This window comes from Otolemur garnettii, unplaced genomic scaffold, assembly GCF_000181295.1.
Source record: "Otolemur garnettii isolate 467f Iridium unplaced genomic scaffold, OtoGar3 scaffold00038, whole genome shotgun sequence".
NCBI classification, from domain to species: domain Eukaryota; kingdom Metazoa; phylum Chordata; class Mammalia; order Primates; family Galagidae; genus Otolemur; species Otolemur garnettii.
The window spans coordinates 15,437,640-15,457,361 of record NW_003852433.1 but is presented as its reverse complement, the minus strand read 5'-3'; the positions used below and the strand labels follow the sequence as shown (position 1 = coordinate 15,457,361).

General features: G+C 40.2%; 1 protein-coding gene across 1 annotated transcript in view; it reads right to left on the bottom strand.

The window, feature by feature from the left end:
• HECTD4 (HECT domain E3 ubiquitin protein ligase 4) overlaps nucleotides 1-19,722 on the bottom strand; it is a 213,386-nt gene that overhangs the window by 82,454 nt on the left and 111,210 nt on the right. Inside the window, exons 18-33 of the mRNA XM_023513244.1 lie at nucleotides 19,143-19,296; nucleotides 18,501-18,601; nucleotides 16,300-16,498; nucleotides 13,793-13,912; nucleotides 12,554-12,658; nucleotides 11,197-11,360; nucleotides 10,375-10,608; nucleotides 9,165-9,357; nucleotides 8,279-8,383; nucleotides 7,662-7,750; nucleotides 6,644-6,819; nucleotides 4,849-4,984; nucleotides 4,590-4,731; nucleotides 4,320-4,486; nucleotides 2,510-2,656; nucleotides 664-848 (exon numbers count right to left, since the gene is read on the bottom strand). Of these exons, the coding sequence (XP_023369012.1) occupies nucleotides 664-848; nucleotides 2,510-2,656; nucleotides 4,320-4,486; nucleotides 4,590-4,731; nucleotides 4,849-4,984; nucleotides 6,644-6,819; nucleotides 7,662-7,750; nucleotides 8,279-8,383; nucleotides 9,165-9,357; nucleotides 10,375-10,608; nucleotides 11,197-11,360; nucleotides 12,554-12,658; nucleotides 13,793-13,912; nucleotides 16,300-16,498; nucleotides 18,501-18,601; nucleotides 19,143-19,296 (2,417 nt within the window). The remainder of the gene's footprint in view (nucleotides 1-663; nucleotides 849-2,509; nucleotides 2,657-4,319; nucleotides 4,487-4,589; nucleotides 4,732-4,848; nucleotides 4,985-6,643; nucleotides 6,820-7,661; nucleotides 7,751-8,278; nucleotides 8,384-9,164; nucleotides 9,358-10,374; nucleotides 10,609-11,196; nucleotides 11,361-12,553; nucleotides 12,659-13,792; nucleotides 13,913-16,299; nucleotides 16,499-18,500; nucleotides 18,602-19,142; nucleotides 19,297-19,722) is intronic.

Here is a 19,722-nt window from a genome sequence, read left to right as displayed (position 1 = left end):
AGGCAGGAGACTCGCTTGAGCCCAGGAGTTGGAGGTTACTGTGAGTTGTGATGCCACGGCACTCTACCCAGGGGGACAGCTTGAGGCTCTGTCTCAAAAAAAAAAAGAAAGTGCAACTAAAAAAATCACTTCAGGGTGGTGCCTGTGGCTCAGTGAGTAGGGCACTGGCCCCCATATACCAAGGGTGGCAGGTTCAAACCTGCTTCCGGCCAAACTGCAACAAAAAATAGCCAGGTATTGTAGCAGGTGCCTGTAGTCCCAGCTACTCGGGAGGCTGAGGCAAGAGACTTGCCTAAGCCCAGGAGCTGGAAGTTGCTGTGAGCTGTGATGCCATAGTACTCTACTGAGGGCAACAAAGTGAGACTCTGTCTATTAAAAAAAAAAAAAATCACTTCAAAAATATATTTGGACACTGTTAACAGTGTTGACAAGATGATAATAAAAAAAACCTTTTCAATTTTCTGGGGTTATCAAGGATGCTAGGATATCATTTCATAAAACCATACTATATATAATGAAAAAGTCCTTGTGAAATTATCAACTGATTCAACCCATCAGATTATGGAATTTTAAAAAAGCCTTTCTCTGCCCACATGCCCCAAAATGTAAACAAACACACCAATAAGAACTCAGTGAGCTCTAGTAAGGAGTCCGGCTTCTCACCTTCTTCTTTTTCCCACTCAACGCAGCGGTTGGCAAGCACCTGGAAGGCGGCCCAGGCCATGGTGGCCACCTTCTGCTTCTTGGTTTGTTTCTCACTGGAGCTGGACTCTGTCTGACTGCTCAGGCTACACAGTCGATCCATGAGCTGAACAAGGCCGCTGCGTACCAGGCATTTCTCTTCACTCCTAGCAAATGAGAGCAGGTTGCGTGAAATACAGGTAAGTGACCAATCTCAGGAAACTCTGAAGTGAGGTTCAGATGATCAAAAGGGCATAAAGCATGTCGGTATAGTTCTTTGATTACAACTTAGGAAGCTGCCAGGTATAATTAAACACAAAACTATTTCCATCATACATAAGGACTTTCAAAATCTGGTTTGTTCACATAGAACAGCAAAGTAAAAACTGATAGAAGCAACTCAAAGTTGTCTTAATGAAAAAAATTTTGTGTTTTGTCAGAAGGGGATTCAAAGAATGCCTCCATGAACACTTGATATCTTCAAACTATTAAGTGACCTAAAGAAGTAAAACTTCATCCCCAGCCCGGGCCCGCCAAACAACAATGACGGCTGCAACCAAAAAAAATAGCCGGGCGTTGTGGTGGGCGCCTGTGGTCCCAGCTACTTGGGAGGTGGAGGCAGGAGACTTGCTTGAGCCCAGGAGTTGGAGGTTGCTGTGAGCTGAGATGCCATGGCACTCTGCCCAGGGGGACAGCTTGAGGCTCCTGTCTCAAAAAAAAAAGAAGTAAAACTTCTTTACTCAGTCACTGGATATTCAAAGCGAAAAGTCAAATTTTTTATTTTTTTTTTATTTCTTTGGAGACAGAGTCTCACTTTGTTGCCCTCGGTAGTACCATGGCATCATAGCTTACAGCAACCTCAAACTCTTGGCCTCAAGTGATTCTCTTGCCACAGCCTCCCAAGTAGCTGAGACTAGAGGTTACCAGAATGTCCAGCTATTTTTATTTTATTTATTTATTTTTTGTAGTTTTTTTGGCTGGGGCTGGGTTTGAACCCACCACCTCCAGCATATGGGGCCGGTGCCTTACTCCTTTGAGCCACAGGTGCCACCTAGCCTAGCTATTTTTAGAGACGGGGTCTCACTCTGGTTCAGGCTGATCTTGAGCCTGTGAGCTCAGGCAATCCACCCACCTCGGCCTCCCGAGTGCTGGGATTACATGTGTAAGCCACCGTGCCTGGCAAAGTCCAATTTTTTTTTTTTTTTTTTTGTAGAGACAGAGTCTCACTTTGTTAACCTTGGTAGAGTGCTGTGGCATCACACAGTTCATGGCAACCTCCAACTCCTGTGCTTTGGTGATTCTCTTGCCTCAGCCTCCCGAGTTGCTGGGACCACAGACACTCGTCAGGACGCCGGGCTAGTTTTCTAGCCAGTTTGGCCAGGGCTGGGTTTGAACCTGCCATCCTCGGTATATGGGGCCGGCACCCTACCCACTCAGCCACAGGCGCCGCCCAAAGTCCAATATTTTAAATTTAAAAATACTTTTATTTACTTGGCTATATTGCGTTATAACTTACATATAATAAAAGGCATCTCTGACTTGGCACCCGTAGCACAGTGGTTACAGCACCAGACACATGCACCGAGGCTGGCAGATTCGAACCTAGCCCAGGCCAGCTAAACAACAATGACAACTGCAACAACAACAACAAAAAATAGCCAGGTGTTGTGGCAGGCACCTGTAGTCCTAGCTACTTTGGAGGCTGAGGCAAGAGAATCACTTAAGCCCAAGAATTGGAGGTTGCTGTGAGCTGTGATGCCACAGTACTCTACTGAGGGGGACATAGTGAGACTCAAAAAAAAGAAAAAAAAGGCATCTCTGTCCTTACCTGGTATAAGGTATGGTACATAAGAGTCCGATGCTATTTGCACAAGCGATAGGGTAACGAGCACACAAGGACACAACAGAGGTCATGGTCTCCCCGAAGGCTTCCTGGACCTGCTCAACCATCCCACCACATGTGAGTTCTTCAATTCTATGAAACAGAAACCAAAGCTTAGGTGTCTTGAACCATGACAAGAACAGTGGCTGTAACTATGAGAGCAGAAACATCTTTCTGAGAAACCTAGAGTGTCTGGAAGAATCAAGCACTGAAGGGATTTTAGAGAATACCCAGCTCAGTGTTTCCCAAAATACACAAGGGCACTGGGCAAAATTTCTTCAAACATAATAGTCCATAATCAAGAAAAGTTTGAGAAATCTTGGTTTAGGGAAAATAGAAAAGGGTTCTCTGCTACAGGAGTTTTCAGACCCTTTAATAAGGTTAAAGTGAAAAGCCTCTGTAGGAGGGGGGAGGATGGGTGGAGGGAGGGTAATCGGTGGGACTACACCTATGGTGCATTTTACAAGGGGACATGTTAAATCTAGTAAGTGTAGAATATAAATGTCTTAACACAATAACTAAGAAAATGCGGTGAAGGCTGTGTTAACCAGTTTCATGAAAGTATTTCAAATTGTATATAAAACCAACATACTGTACCCAATAATTGCATTAATATATACAGCTATGATTTAATAAAAAAAGAAGAAGAAAGCTTCTGTAAGAGCAAGGAAATGGGGTCCAACATTTTCCAAACCTATTTGATATTAAGACAAATATACACTATACCATACAACATAGAATACTGTAAATGAAATGTTATTAATGAGAAATCCAAAGATTTTAAGTTCACTACTTTTTTTCTTTTTTTTTTGGAGAAAGAGTCTCACTCTGTTGCCCAGGCTAGAGTGCCGTGGCATCAAACTAGCTCACAGCAACCTCAAACTTGTCTCAAGTGATCCCGCTGCCTCAGCCTCCTGAGTAGCTAGGACTACAGGCACCTGCCACAATGTCTGGCAAAGTGAGAAAGGGGATCTCACTCTTGCTTAGGCTGGTCTCAAACGCCTAAGCTCAAGTGATCTTCTCTCCTTGGCCTCTCAGAATACTATGATTATAGGCATGAGCCACCACACCTGGCCAAATTCACACTTTAATTATGAGCATAGTATAAGAGCCCAGGTAATATAAAACAAGACTTTCTCAAGGTAATAACACGACATAGGGCTAATTCTATAGTAATTAACTGAAACAATCAGGATTTATCTACAAAGATATGAAACATAATATTGTTTATAAAAGCAAAAATAAATAAATAACCTAATGTTTAAAAATAGGGAACTGGGGTTTGGTGCCTGTAGCTCAGCGGCTAGGGCACCAGCCAAGTACACCAGAGCTGGCAGGTTCAAATCAGGCCCAGGCCTGCCAAACAACAACCCCCTCCCCCCCCAAAAGGGAACTGGTTAAATAAAGTTTCAAGAGTATGATGCAGTGCTATGAAATCACTAAAAACACTATGAGATGGCCAGGCACAGTGGCTCATGCCTGTAATCCTAGTACTCTGGGAGGCCAACGCAGGAGGATTGCTTAAGCTCAGGAGTTCAAGAGCAGCCTGAGCAAGAGTAAGACCCTGTCTCCACTAAAAATAGAAAATTAGGCCAGGCGCAGTGGTTCACGCCTGTAATCCTAGCACTCTGAGAGGCGAAGGTTGATGGATCACTTGAACTCAGGAGTTCAAACTTATATTTTGGCCCCAGGAATACCTTTGAAATAGCTTTCACCTGTTCTCAGTAGGATAGTATAAATTAATAGAACAACTGACCTGGGTCCTCCCTGAAGGACCATTGTCACTGGACCCACCAGATGTGTCACTCCTCCAACCCGAACAGCAGCTGTCAGCAATTCCCGCATGTGGACCAAGGCCTGCTTACGAGTGTTTCCCCGTCGCCACCTTGTCTGCGCTGCCAAAAGAAAGCTGCTGCTGGACACCTGAAATGTACAAGAAAGAGGGACACTTGATTTCTGCTCGTTCTCACAAAACCCCTCACGCTGTCAAGTGCCATTCCTCTGTAGTCTGCAAAACGTGACATACAGCTTGGTCAGGGTTGGTGCCAATGAAAGCAAATAGCTGCCCCAGCAGGACACTGTAGGTGGGCTTGTCCCTGCTGTCCTCAATGGCCAGTGACTGCAGGAGGGTGAAGGAGCTGCTGCGGTGACTGGTCACGTGGCGACGCCTACAGGGAACACAGAGCCGTGTCAGATGGACAAGACAAGAAATTTGTTCAGGGAGCCTATTGTGATGAATTCATTCAGATGCAAGGGGGACCCAGCCCTGGCCATTAGCCTCTTACCTCTGATTTGTTCTAGTAAATTCCAAATCTTCATTACCAATCATTTCCAGGTCAGAAGGAGCTGACATACTGCGAAGAAAAACAGGCTGCCGGACAGCATGAGATATCACCTTTGTTTCTGAAGCTGATTTACAAGCTGGAAAGAAAAGAATAGAAGGGCTGACATTCCTGCTATCTAACTCGTAAGGAGTTATAGCAACAGGCCAAGATAACACAGAACTACCAGCCTAAGTGTATCTTTGCTTTGTGTCAGACTTCAGCTACCAACAGGGTTAGCACTGCACACTGACAGCTTTTAGGCCATTATCGAACCTAAATATTAGGTTAAAAATTATTTTAGCTTGAAAAATGAAAATCTAATTAAATTGGTTTTCAAAAAAATGACGAAAATATCCATTCAATTTCATAGCTATCAATGTGCACTTCACCATGAATACTCTAAAGAGCAAAAGAGGGTATAGAAGTAATTTCTAGAAGCATATACTTCTTTTTTTTTGAGACAGAGTCTCACTCTATCACCCTAGGTAGAGTGCTGTGGCATCATCATAGCTCACGGCAACCTCAAACACTTGGCTTAAGCAATCCAGTTGTCTCAGCCTCCCAAGTAGCTGGGACTACAAGCATAAATTTCTTACTTGAAATAAATCCAGATTAATTTTTTTTCAGAGATGGCCTTTGTCTCCTTGCTCCCCCTTTAATCCTCGATTTATTTAGCTGGCATTGTCATTTGTTGATACCTTGGCTTTGATCTTAGTTGATGGGAATACATATTATAGTTGAGCTAGAATCTAACTGATTCTTTCCCTAAAATATAGTCCTTAACCCTATTGAGGGAAATAGCTGTTTTATAAAGGAATATTTATTTTTTTTCTTTCTTTTTTTTTTTTTTTTTGAGACAGAGCCTCAAGCTATCCCCCTGGGTAGAGTGCTGTGGCATCACAGCTCACAGCAACCTCCAACTCCTGGGCTCAAGTGAGTCTCCTGCCTCAGCCTCCCCAGTAGCTGGGATGACAGGCACCCACCACAGCGCCTGGCTATTTTTTGGTTGCAGCCATCACCATTGTTTTGGCGGCCCGAGCTGGATTCGAACCCACCACCTTAGGTGTATGTGGCTGGTACCTTAGCCACTTGAGCCACAGGCGCCAAGCCAAGAGATGCATTTTTAGGCTAACAACTAAAATGTGACTTAGAAATAGTTAATTCAGGGCAGCCCCTGTGGCTCAAAAGGGTAGGGCGCTGATCCCATGTACCAGAGCTGGCAGGTTCAAACCCAGCCCTGGCAAAAAAATAAAAAAAAAAAAAAGAAATAGTTAATTCACAGAAAGTCATGTGCCAGAAGGTTCCATGTAATTACAAAAGATGAAATACAAACTCAGCTTCAAGTAAAGAGGAAAAAATGATGCATTATAAGATTCACAATGTTGACTAGTTTTATGTTACTATGATAACCAGATCATATATGTGTCATATATAAAATAATAATACATATATAAAAATACATATATATAACCATATATAAAAATACATGGCATTCGGCTCTTCAGATGCCCCTAAGAAAACCTTAATGAGCAGGCAAGGAGGTACCACTGATGCTCAGTTGACTCACAAAATGCCATAGGAATTTAATGAAAAGTAAGGATTTTTTGACTAGAGAAACACAAGGCAAAACAAAAAATATAGAAATTTCCTTTTTCCCTTTCTAGGAAAAAATTCTAGTGAATTTTCTAAGTAACTGATATACCTTTTATGAGCAGACTAGGGTTAGAAGCCCTTCAAGGGCTTCTTTATGCAATACCTGGCGTTTCTGCAGGGGTCCCCGAGATGCTTCTTGTGAGGCCCGACTGGGCAGCAATGGTAACATGCAGCAACAGCTCAGCTCGGTTCATTAAACTCTTTACTAATGTCTTTGTTTTGGCCAGTGGGTGTGAAGGTTTCTGAATAAGAGAATTCACTTCTTGTAGGAACTTCTCCCTATAAAGAAAGACTGATATGCATTTAGTTGTTCTCTAGCTTGCCAAAAGTAATTATTAAAAAAAAAATTATAAAGGATAAAAGACAGAGGGGAAATTAAGCCAAAGGAACCTAAAAAACTTTGCTTCCCTTCTCCCTTTTCCCAACTGAGGGGATCAGCACTATAAACTTTGTCCACTTTCAGTTCCTTTCTCACAGTTTCAAACGCCTATGCTAATTTTTGAAGGTTAAAATCAAAATTTCCAATGTACCAAATGAGTTCCAATTCTAAGATAGTTAGTGAATGCACAATAATTTGTTGTTCTTTTTAAAACAGTTGCTAATATTTTTTCCAGAATATTACAGGGGCACACATGTATTTGGTTGCATAGTTTGTTTGTATATTTCAGGTCAAAGTTATAAGTGTGCTCTTCACTTAGAATATGTACAATATTCTCTCCCTCTCTCCCTCCTTCCGCCTACTTGATTCCCATTGAGACTTACTTCCCTATGTGCTAATAAGTGTTGATTGACTAATTCCAATTTAGTATCAAGTATATTTAGTATTTGTTTTTCCATTCTTGTAATACTTTACTCAGAATAATGGTTTCCAGTTCCATCCAGGTTGATATAAAACATACCAGATCACCATTTTTTTTTAATGGCTGAGTTGTACTCTGTAGTACAAATACCACATTTTATTAATCTACTCATGTAGTAAAGGCATTTGAGTTGTTTCCATATGCTTGAAATTGTGAATTTGCACAGTATTTTTTAAAAACCTATTAAGAGACTACACTTTTATAATTTGTTTTGAGCATCAAGGTGATAAATTAGCCTTAATAGTCATTAACATCACTAACCTCAGTGATAGGACCATGTTTTCAAGATCATTTCCATCAAAGGAGACTTCTTTCATTGAACACAAAAGTTCTAGTTCTTTCATTTTGTTCTAAAAAAGGAAAAATCAAGAAAAGATGGTATGCAGAATCTGCAAAACCCAACTTTTACATACATATGTTAAAAGAACAGAAAATTTCACGGAAAAATCATACTGTTGGTCCATATTTCTATGCCTGAATAACATCTATAAGCTATTATTTGATTAAAAATGGAATTGGCTGCTTTCTAGGGATTTCTTCATGGTTTATAATTCTAGTTGGTTTTTATTTTTTTAAGGCTTGAAAACAAAACTTAACAATGATGACAATTTCTTTAGACTTTCTTTAACTGGTTAATGGTATAAAACTTAATCTGTTAAAAAACAACTTGATGAATAATCATTCATATATTGGCATGTTGATTTAATCAATTTTCATTTAACCTTTTTTCAGCTGTCAAAAGTCAAAGACAATCATTTAACCTCTTAAATGGGTGCATTTTTGGAATGTGCCATACTTATTTTGCCTCTCCTGGCACAATATATACCTTTGCTCTATAAACAGTAATCCTCCGGTGCGAAATCACATACTTTGCTCACCTCATTAAAATGATAGTCGTAAAAGAAAGGCATGTTGTTCTCCAGTTTCCCCTGCATGGCATCCTCAACCTCACTTTGCCATTTTTGTTCCAGTTCTGCAACACTCTGACAAATTAAAATAAAACAATATGTATGTAGATGCAAGATAAAAACAAGTACAACCTATAAATTTGGAAATTTTAGTCATAATAGTAATTTGTTAAAATTTAGATTACTTTTTAAAATTATTTACTTATTTATTTATTTGAGACATAGTCTCAATGGTCACCCTGGGTAGAGTGCCGTGGCATCCATCATAGCTCACAGCAACTTCAAATTCTTGGGCACAAGTGATTCTCTTGCCTCAGCCTCCCAAGTAGCTGGGACTACAGGTGCCTGCCACAACACCTGGCTAATTTTTAGAGACAGGGTCTCGCTCTGGCTCAGGCTGGTCTCAAACTCTTGAGCTCAGGCAATCCACCTGAGTGAGTGGCCTCCCAGAGTGCTGGGATTACAGGAATAAGCCACCGCTTGGCCTATTTTTTTATTTTTTGAGGCAGAGTCTCACTCTATTGCCCTAGGCTAGAGTGCTATGACATCATAGCTCACAGCAACCTCTAACTCCTGGGCTCAAGTGATTTTGCCTCAGCTTCCCAACTAGCTGGGACTACAGGCATGTGCCACCAGGTCTAGCTAGTCTTTTCTATTTTTCTTAGTAGAAATGGGGTCTCGCTCTTGCTTAGGTTGGTCTTAAACTCCTGCTGCCTCAGCCTCCCACAGTGTTAGGATTCCAGGCATGAGACACTGTGCCAGCCTTAAATTACATTTAAAACTTCTTTATATTTCGAGGAAAGAAATGATTTCTAACAATTCCAAGACAAATATACTTGTCTTAGCTTTCATTTACCTGCAGCTGTCTCTCCATGGCATTGAGTTTCTTAAAGGTCTCTCCCATAATTTTACACAATAAATCATATTCCTCGGCATGTTCTTCTTGATACTGGAAATTTATTAGGGACTGCAGTGCATCAACCAAGTTCAAGTGCTTAATAACACATGACACCACCATTTCCTCCATCACATCTGGCTGAATCACTTCTCTGTGACCAGAATAGAAATTAGTCAGATATGTGACATGCTCTTAGTTTCCCAATACTGTATTTTATAGGTTAGAATGTAGGCTTTGATTTAAATATATATTAAATACTCTCCACATCTCCTACTACAATAGAGTAAGAGGCATGGAGAGTATAATGCATTGTGAGAGTCTTAAGTTGGCAAATAATTTAGTTTATTAATTGATAAAATGGACATTGGCTGATAAAGCTGAAAATCAAAATTAAAGAGACTTCATATTCTATGATTGGTATGTTTTGAGCTAGAGTCATATTACAGATAAAATAGGGCTAAGGATTAAAAAAAAGATCTTCAGCACCATTTATCCCCTAGTTATGCAGTATCATAGGTTGTAGTATCCAGTACATACGGATGTGAGACTGAAAATAATAGTGTTTTCTGCATTTATTTCATTTTAAATTTCATCTATTCTCTAAAATTTTCTCTCTGAAATGGCCAATTTTGCCTCAGGAGGCAATTTTGCTGCAGAAGGTAGAGGCAGTCTGCAAAACAGACTTTAAGCAAGAATATCACAAAGACATTTCTAACTATAGACTTCACATTCTAGATAAAAGACCCCATGCCATCTCTTTTGGCATTAAAAAAAAAAAAAAAGACACATATCTAGACTCTATAGAAACCAGAGGCTGACTCCGAGTACTAAGAAAAACCTAGACCCTGCCAAACTTCAGCATGCATCAGAATTACATGGGAAACTTGTTAAAATGCAGATAACTGAGCCCGTTCTCAGTTTCTGATTCAATAGGTATGAAATGGGGTTCAAGAACTCACAAAGTTCCCAGGTGATACAAATGCTGCTGGTTTTGAAAACTGCTAATCTGGAATACTATCTAGTGTATCCAGAATACTCAGCTAACATTCATTCAGTAAATATAAAATTAAGGTTCATTTACTAGATCATGAAAAGAAATATATCCCCTTCAATTGTTCAACCATTTCTTTTTTCATTGGGAAAAGTAAAATGCCACATAGCAACATACTTTATACTTGGTCTAAATTGAGGTCTAGCACGCCCAGAAATTTCCCTGAGCTTTATCATGATTCCTGGAGGCAGCCTGATCCGGGGAAGATCAAAGTAGTTCCCAACAGGAGGCACGAGGACATCAGAGGGGTAGGTGAATTCTCTGTCTTCCTCTATGGTCAGAGGCAGTGGAGAGGGACTCGGAGTAAGGGCAGGGGAGATCACACCATTGGCCTCCACCTGCCACTGGCACCTGGGCAGACAGAAAAGAGGCTCTTCACTTCCTCTCTCATCATTAACCCTGGAAAGGTACTTGAAGTTTGCTGATACATCAAACATGAAGGATTGCATTCTGGGTTACATATTTATTCATCAAACTTTCTCCAGAAGTGAAAGAAAAATGAGCATTATATGAAAGCATATCTTTGGGAATCTACCTCCTCTCCAACATTTTATTATGAAAACTTTTAAGCATACAGAAAAGTTGAAAGAATTACACGGTTAACAATCCATATACTCAGTGTCTAGATTCTATAATAAACGTTTCGCTATGGTTGTTTTCTCATACTTCTGCCCATCCTTTGAGGGATCATTCAATTTAATTATATAATTACTGGGTTGGAGAAAAGCTTATGTGGTTCAAGGATGTAATGTGAAATTTAGTGAAGTAAGGGCTAGAAAGCACTATGGTGAAATTTCATCTTGTTTCTTAGACACAATGACACCCAGGAGATTGTCAGGCAGTAGGCATAATCAGCTGGGAAATGCACTCACAGTACTTTTCCACATAGTCCCTTTTCCTTTGTGGGGAATACTAGCTCAGTTTGAACCTTTTTGTTACCTTTGTAAAAGTTTGGACCGCAATAGCTCCTGACAGGCTTCTTCTTCTTTGGTAATTTCTGGTCCATTGTACAGGATTCTTAACATGGAACAAGCTAACACAGACAGACCTAAAGCCAGGTCTACCAGAAAGGGCAAGCCTCCTGAGACATCCTCCGAAGACTCCTACAACGTAAACCACACTGGTCAGTGGACATTGGCAGAGTCCTTCACCCTGTACTGTGCCACGCTGCATGTCCCCAACCACAGGGTGTCATAGGGCAGCACCAAGCCTCACTGCTATGGGACACCCAACATCATCTCTAGATGGTGGTACTGGAATGGCCGCAGAATGAAGTCTCAATGTAATTCTGGGGAGAAAATAGCTGATAAGACTCCTTATCAGAAACAGTACAAATTACATCAGAAGCCCAGATTCTTTAGATAACTTCCTCTCCGTCATGCGTGACTAAGTATAAATCACTATTTTGTTTTCTTACCTGTACTCAAAGTGTGACTGCACTGAATTCACTTAATGATTTATTGAGTGCCTTCTGTATACCAAGCAATATTCTACATGCCTGAGATACATCAGAGAACAAACCATAGACCCTGCTCTCATGGAGCTTACATTCTAGCAGATCATTCCACTCTGGGGAGTCTTCGCTTGGTTAAACATAAGCAACCTCCGAGTCCAAAGTATGTTTTTAAAATCAAGTAAGTAGAGGGGTTAGCAGAACTCTTACAACTCTTTTTTGAGACATAGTCTCACTCTGTTGCCCAAGCTAGAGTGCTGTGGCCTCAGCCTAGCTCACGGCAACCTCAAACTCCTGGGTTTAAGTCATCCTTCCTACCTCAGCCTACTGAGTAGCTGTGACTACAGGCACCCACCACAACGCCTGGCTAATTTTTCTGTTTTTAGTAGAGAAGAGTCTTGCTCTTGTTTAGGCTGATCTTGAACTCCTGAGCTGAAGAGATCCTCCTGCCTTGGCCTTCCAGAGTGCTAGGATTACAGGAGTGAGCCACCACACCTGACCTTTTATAACTATTAAAATCCAGAATCTAAGTGCTTACTTCTAGTAAATGTTCGAGTCTTCTTTGACCTATGGAACAATGCTGGAGTCAAGTTGCCTCCCCAGGCATTGAAGATGGAGCCACCAGCAATGGATTATGTCTGTGCTGCTGAACTGACTTCATAGCCAGTTTTATTCTACAAAACTACTGCTAACTACTAGTAGTTTACTATGGTTAAATGGAAAATGTGAATGAACCAGTGACTCATATTTTGCTCTGTTTCTCAGGCAAATACAATAGATGTAAACAAGGCACACAGCAGAAAGTACATTATTTTGCCCATAGCAGTGGTTAGATGCAAGTACCTGAGCGCGAACTGTGCAAGCAAAGCCCCACATAGCTTTATCAGGAGTGTTGTGTTCACGGCCACTTCTCATTTCAAAGGAGAAGGTGACTGTATCTCCTTCCACCTTAAAATTTAAGGGGGGGAAAATGTATTTAAAAAACAAGACAAAATTTATAAGAAAGCAATGAATTTCAGAGATGTTTGAAAGGACTACAGGTTTGATTTTTGATTCAATTTCCATTTCCTCCCTCAGATACCAGCCTGTTAGGTATCTCCTTTGACCAGGCAGTCTTTGGGACAAGGCATCGGTAAAATGGACCACGATTGCCCCAAAGCAGGATCAAAGTAAAGATTCATCAAATCTTGAGTGCAACTTGTAATAAATTCCTCAAATTTCTATTCTTTCTGCTCTTCCCTGGTCTCTGCTCCATCTCAGTCATGTCAACAAGGCAGGCAAACAACCAGGACTGAGTGCTTCAAGACCTTGGTGCACATTAAAGAACCAACTCCATGAGTAAGAAACAAAAGGCAGCAAGTGGAAGAACAATTACAGAGTTCTGTGCTGATTTGGATCTGAGTGCACCTAGGCTGCACCCCTTGAGTTAACTTGCTGTTTATGGCTGAATTAAAGAGGGTACATAATGTATGTGAAATAAAAGCTCTGGGAACAGACCTTGGAGACATTTGGGGGTTTTAATGGTCATTTCAGTTCATATTCATATTCTAGGCAAACTGGCAGTAGATAGCTTGAGGGCCCAGATTATAAAGTGTGGGCCTAATCTCATGAATTTGGGAATGGATCATTATTTTTGTTTCAAAGGCCCCAAAATATCTGAACACATTTACCCAATATTTTTAAACTGTAATGGTTCTGGGGTCTTAGGCTGTCAAAAAGGATACTGGGCTGGAAGAACTCGCAGCCCTTTTAATGGACGGTGAGGAAATGCTGTGACAACCTCTGTCCAGGGAGTAACCTGTGCAAGGGATTCCAGCTCCAGAGTGAACAGGATCTGATGTTCTACAAGTAAAAGGAGGATCATTCTGTTTTTTTTTTTTTCTTTTTATTGGCTCAGGTTTGAGGTCTGAAGGAGGATCATTCTAAATAGAAGGAGTGAGCTGAGAAGACTAGCAAGGTAGCCTCATCTCAACAAAAGCCCCCATGGCAAATGTTTTCTGGCATTATACTTAGTAATTTGACCTGTGAGGACTGTAAATACATTTATCTTTACTAGGGAGCAGTTATGACTGGATACCATACCTTCACCAAGTCTTTCGGCCAACCAGTTCCTAAGACACTACGGCTGCCATATCCCAGTGTATTGCCTCCATACTCAGCAACCTTCCTACTGTTTGTGTTAGGCCCCGCGTATATCACCAACTTCAAAACAGAAAATAGACTGTTAGACTGTAAAAGAAAAACAAAAACAACATCTACAAATAAAAAGGCTGCAAAAAAATCTGTTTAAAAACACATTTATAACCAGGCACTGGAATCATTACAATTAATCTTTCCTGATTTTTTTTAGGTATAACTGATACAAACTTGGATACAATCAGCATTGGTATTTACTGGGCAGCCATATAGTAATAATGGTCATTAAAATAAAAAGCATACTATTTACATTACCCCACTCTAATTTGCTTGGGGACTGGGCATTATAATAGTTATACTCAGCTATTATATATAAATGTTTTTGAAATATTAATAGCTACTTTAATCCTACCTACTAACATATAACAGGTATAGTTTGACCCCTTAAATTCTCCCCCACATTAATACAATGAGCAAATACAGATAGAAAGATGATTATATCTAACACAACAACAAAAGCACCAAAAAGAATCAATGAATAAATAAGGATTTTAAAAAATGCAACAAATTGAAAATAAGCCATATATTCCTAGAATGTTACTTAATGTATAAAAAGAAAAAGATATAAATTTGGGCCAGAAAGGGGCTGCTGCTTCTTGGGTCAGTTTTCATGTATCAGTATTTTCTTATTCATTTATAATCAACAGACCAACTTTCCAATATGTAGGAGAAACATTTATAACTCATTTGACATTCAGATACTTCCAAAGGAAAAATAAAGATCTGGCTTCTGTAAATACCAAACCCTGGCTTCGAATGCACTTTGGCTGCTTCTCACTCTCTCTAAGTTCAGATCTAAAAGCTCCTGGACACTTATCATTTTGTGATTTCTTACCCTTTTGGACCTTTTGCTGACACCAGCCAGGGACCACTGGAAAAATAAATGTACTTTTATCCATTCAGTAAGCCTCTTTGTGCCCCATCATTTAAAACTAATGTTTATTGCAGGCATAAGTTAGTGTTCATCAAAAATGCAAATTACTTTTTTTTTTCAGGCACAAATAGATGCTGACAGAGCAAATTACTGTTTTAAAGGAGAAACCAAATGACACCAACTAAAATGGCAACCTCCATAATTTCCATATTAGTCACTTCTCCTGGTCTTAGGAAACAGGGGTAGCTTGTGCCAGGAGCGAGGCACCAGGGTAGACTGATGCTAGGTGGTGTATTTTTTGAAAGACCCACCAAAGATAATTTCCTACTTTCTTGCTTCTAGCTGAGTTTGGGGGACAAGTCAAACCCTCCAGACATCTGGGAATCTTCAAGATCGTAAAAAATCATGAAGAAAAGGATTCTGTAACCTGCCTAGTAAAGTGCATGTCTAGTATACGCAGTTAAGAAGCTTTATTTTGGGGGGCAGTGCCTATAGCTCAGTGAGTAGGGCACTGGCCCTATATACCAAGGGTGGCGGGTTCAAACCCAGCCCTGGCCAAACTGCAACAAAAAAATAGCCAGGCATTGTAGCAGGTGCCTGTAGTCCCAGCTACTCAGGAGGCTGAAGCAAGAGAATTGCCTAAGCCCAAGAGCTGGAGTTTGCTGTGAGCTGTGATGCCATGGCACTCTACCAAGGGAGACAAAGTGAGACTCTGTCTCTAAAAAAAAAAAAAAAGAAGTCCTTTATTTTTAACCTAAAACCTCCCTATAGGATTTAAGACCATTTGCCTTCACAGAGCTCACAAGGGAGAGAGAAAACAAGACAGCTAACAAGCTACATAAAAATAGTCTGTACAAAGCCATTAGATAATCCTCCAGTTGTTCTCTCATACGTCACATATCCTGACTTCATTAGCCTTTCCTTATAAGTTCAACATGGTGGCTTGCAATTCAACAATTATGACTAGAAGAAAATACTTCAGCTTTTAAAAGGATTTCTTTTATTTATAACTGTTAAGCTACCAGCCTGGAAACTACTCTTCCTCAAAATCTATATGGGGCCTGAAGTAATGGCCAAAAAGAACAAGTATTTAAAGGTATATAAGTAAGATCCTAGCACATCTAAAACACTTCTAAAATGTCATCTTTCCCCAAAAGATACATGAGAAGTCCCAAGAATTGGGCAGTGAGACCTTTCTAGATAAATGGATATCATACATCTGTAGGGATTTCAAGCACAGAGGGAAACATAATGAAAAGGAACATTTCCTTCGACTCAGATCTAAACATTTCAAAGCTTACAAAGAACACTTTCAACTGCCATTAAAATATTGTTCTTAGACCACTGAGGTGGTGTTTCCTTAACTCCCTTAATCACTACGCTTCAAGATATTATCTTAGGAAAGTATTCCTTAGAGATAAATCTGCAGACGGAAATAAGTCAAGAATGGTGAATAGCAGCAAAGAAAAATAAGAAGCATCTAAGAAATCAGCTTATTGGAGGTAGAACCAGCACTTACTTTGTCATAGTCATATTGTGATGAGCACCTGCTATCAAATCTAAGATACAGGCAGCGAGCTCCCGGAATATGGACAGTTTCTTTAAATTTATAGTTGTCTCTGACGGGGTGAACCGTTTCCACAGTTTTTCCAGCAGCCCATGGGGCAGGAATCTTTAAACCAGTGAGAAAGCCTGGCTCTTCCTTCTCTTCTAGCATTCTAAAACACAGAAAAGGAAAGTGATTTAGCTTAGTAGCAAAGAAAGAAAGAATAATGTAAACACAGAAAAATACCAAAGGTTAGGAAATTGCCCTTTAATTTGCCACAGCATGCAGCATGATAACATCGTGGCTTTTAAATGCTTGGTATCAATGGCAATCAGAAACATTAAAAAAATTCCCATAGTTAAGAGTGGTTTTTGTTGTTGTTAGACACTATAATTGCATCTTTTCCCACCTTTCTCAAAAAAAAGAAAAGAAAAAAGAAAAACTAGCTGGGTGTCATACAGGTACCCGCAGACCCAGCTACTCAGGAGGCTGATGCAAGAGGATTGCTTGAGCCTAGGAGTTTGAGGTTGCTATGAACTATGATGATGCCATAGCACTCTACCCAGGGTGACAGAGCAAATAAATAAATAAATAAATAGAATTTTTTTGTTTGTTTGTTTTGAGACAGAGTCTCACTTTGTTGCTCTTGGTAGAGTTTCATGGGGTTGTAGCTCAAGCAACCTCAGACTCCTGGGCTCAAGCTGTTCTCTCACTTCAGCCTCCCAAGTAGCTGAGACTACAGGCACCTGCCACAGTGCTACTTTCAGAGATGGGTTCTCACTATTGTTCAGGCTGGTCTCAAACCTATGAGCTCAGGCAATTCACCCCGCCTCGGGGTCCCAGGGAGCTAGGATTACAGGCATGAGCCATTGCACCCAGCAAATAAATTGAATTTAAATAAAATAAAATTTGAAATTCAGTTTGTAGGTCACATTAGCCATATTACAAGTGCTTAGTAACAATCAGTGGCTATGGCTGACAGTACTGGAGAGCATAGATATAAGTTTTCATTGCTGCAAAAAGCTCAGTTGACTAGGACACTAGAGAAACCTAGGAAATCCTTTCTGATTAGTTTTTTAAAAAGACAGCTTTAATAAAACATGATTGACATATTTAAAGCATACAACTTAGTAAGTTTGGACATTTGTATATACCTATGAGATTTCCTTCATCCTCTTAAATCCCTCCATTCCTCCCCCAAGCCAATCACTTCTTTGCTGTCACTACAGATTAGTTTGCATTTTCTAGAGTTTTATATAAATGGGGTCATATAGTATGTGACCTAAAGGGACCTGGTTTGTTTCAGTCAGTGTAAGTATTCTGACATTCACCCATGTTGTTGCATGTGACAACAGTTCATTCCTTTTTATTGCTGACTAGGACTCCACTGTCTGGATATACAATGATTTGTTTATCCAGTCACCAGTTGATGGACATCTGAATTGTTTTCAGTTTTGGGCTACTCTACCTAAAGCTGTTATAAGACTTTAACATACAAATCTTTGTAAAGTACCTATGCTTTCTTTTGTGATTACTTAAAGTGGAATAGCTGGATTATACAGTAGGTATAGGTTTAACTTTTTAAGAAACTGCCAAACCGACCTGGCACAGTGGCTCATGCCTATAATACCAGCACTCTGAGAGGCTGAGATGGGTGTATTGCCTGAGCTCACAGGTTTGAGAACAGCCTGAGACAGATCGAGACCTTGTCTCTAAAAATAGCTGGGTGTTGTGGCAGGTGCCAGTAATCCCAGCTGCTCGGGAGGCTGAGGCAAGAGAATTGCTTGAGCCCAAGAGTTTGAGGTTGCTGTGAGCTGTGATGCCACAGCACTCTACCAAGGGTCACAAAGTGAGACTATGTCTCAAAAAAAAAAAAAAAAAAAGTAAAAGAAAAAAAAGAAACTGTGAAACTGGGAAAGTCTTAATATCTTACATACCCACCATTAGTGTATGAGAATTTCAAGGCAATTTTGAACTAATCTATTGATCATGGGGAAATTTATTCTAATCAGTTCTTATAAATCTACAAAGCAGTCCTACAGTTCTCTAAAATTCTGATCCTAAAGTCTTTTTCTTTACCCAGTTTCATAATCATTGCTAATAGTCGCTATTCTAAAAAGAATACCAGAAAGGGAAAAAAAAAAAGGGTTTCTGCAAGAAGCAGCATCCATTACCTCTCATCGGGGAACATCCTGCACTTCTGGTCTGATGTACCAGCTGGGGAACAGCCCACCTCAGCAAAAACTGGACACTGGGTTTTAAGCAGCAAAGCCGTCTGAAACACAAAACCAACGTGTTTTAAAGTGCTTACCGTCAGTTATCTGGATGGTACAAGAGTCAAGTTTAGAATTATCACTTGAATCGCCTTTTTACAATCCTGGTCTGCCCTCCTTCACTAAGTAATGCCACTTATTTTATTTAATGCTAGACTGGAACACATCCTTCATTCACTCATTCACTCATTCATTTCCTAGCGCATCTCTTAATAAGGAACAGATCATTTATATTAGTTATTCTTAGCTGGCAAGGATTTCGCAGATAAAATATAATGGTACGTTTTTAGCAGCATTGTATATTAGCATTTTTATAGCCAATCAGCAATGAACACTTCCTAAAAGACTACAGTATTTTAGTCAAACAAACAAAATATTCTAGTTTATTTTTTATGACATGATATTTTTCTCCATTCCCTAATTATTTCCCTTGGTTTCTGAAAGACAGGGTTATGTTCATTCTGCCTTCAGTACAAGCAAACAGCCTCCTTGTGAAGCAGGTGGGCCCAAAAGCAGTTCGCTCTGGCATGTCAAGGATCATACCTGGCTGGTATAGAGTACCAGCTGCACTAGCTGAGGCATCAGGGCATCGGCCATGATCAGAGTCTGTAAATTTGGATGCATCAGGGAGGTCAGTAACACTGGAAGAAGGTGACCAAGCATAGTAGCCTTAGTAACTTGTTCCAAGCCTTTTAACCTATAAAAAGTTCAAAAAAAAAAAACAAAAAAAACACAGCCTCAGCAATGCCCAAGTATGTGAAGAAGCAACTAACACCATCTCCTTAAACTAGTTAAGCACTTACAATTAGAGCAGTTTAGTTCACAAATTTCCCACCTTCTACCACTGAGGGAGAGGGGAAGAACAGAAAGCTCTTAATGGATTTCACCTTTAACTGTGACTTTTACCAAAAAAGGTTCTACACAGTGCATTTCATAACTCCTTCCAATCACAAATGGGTTCTAAAGTGCCAATGGCTACTCTGGGGAGTTACTACCTGTAAAGATCCCTTACCCCTGGGGCTGCTGGTCACTGTGCTGCACTGAGTCTCTGAAGAGGAGAAAGTGAATGGCTACAACCCTGATCACCTCCCATTGCTGTGAAATCCACTTCTGGCCTAGAGAA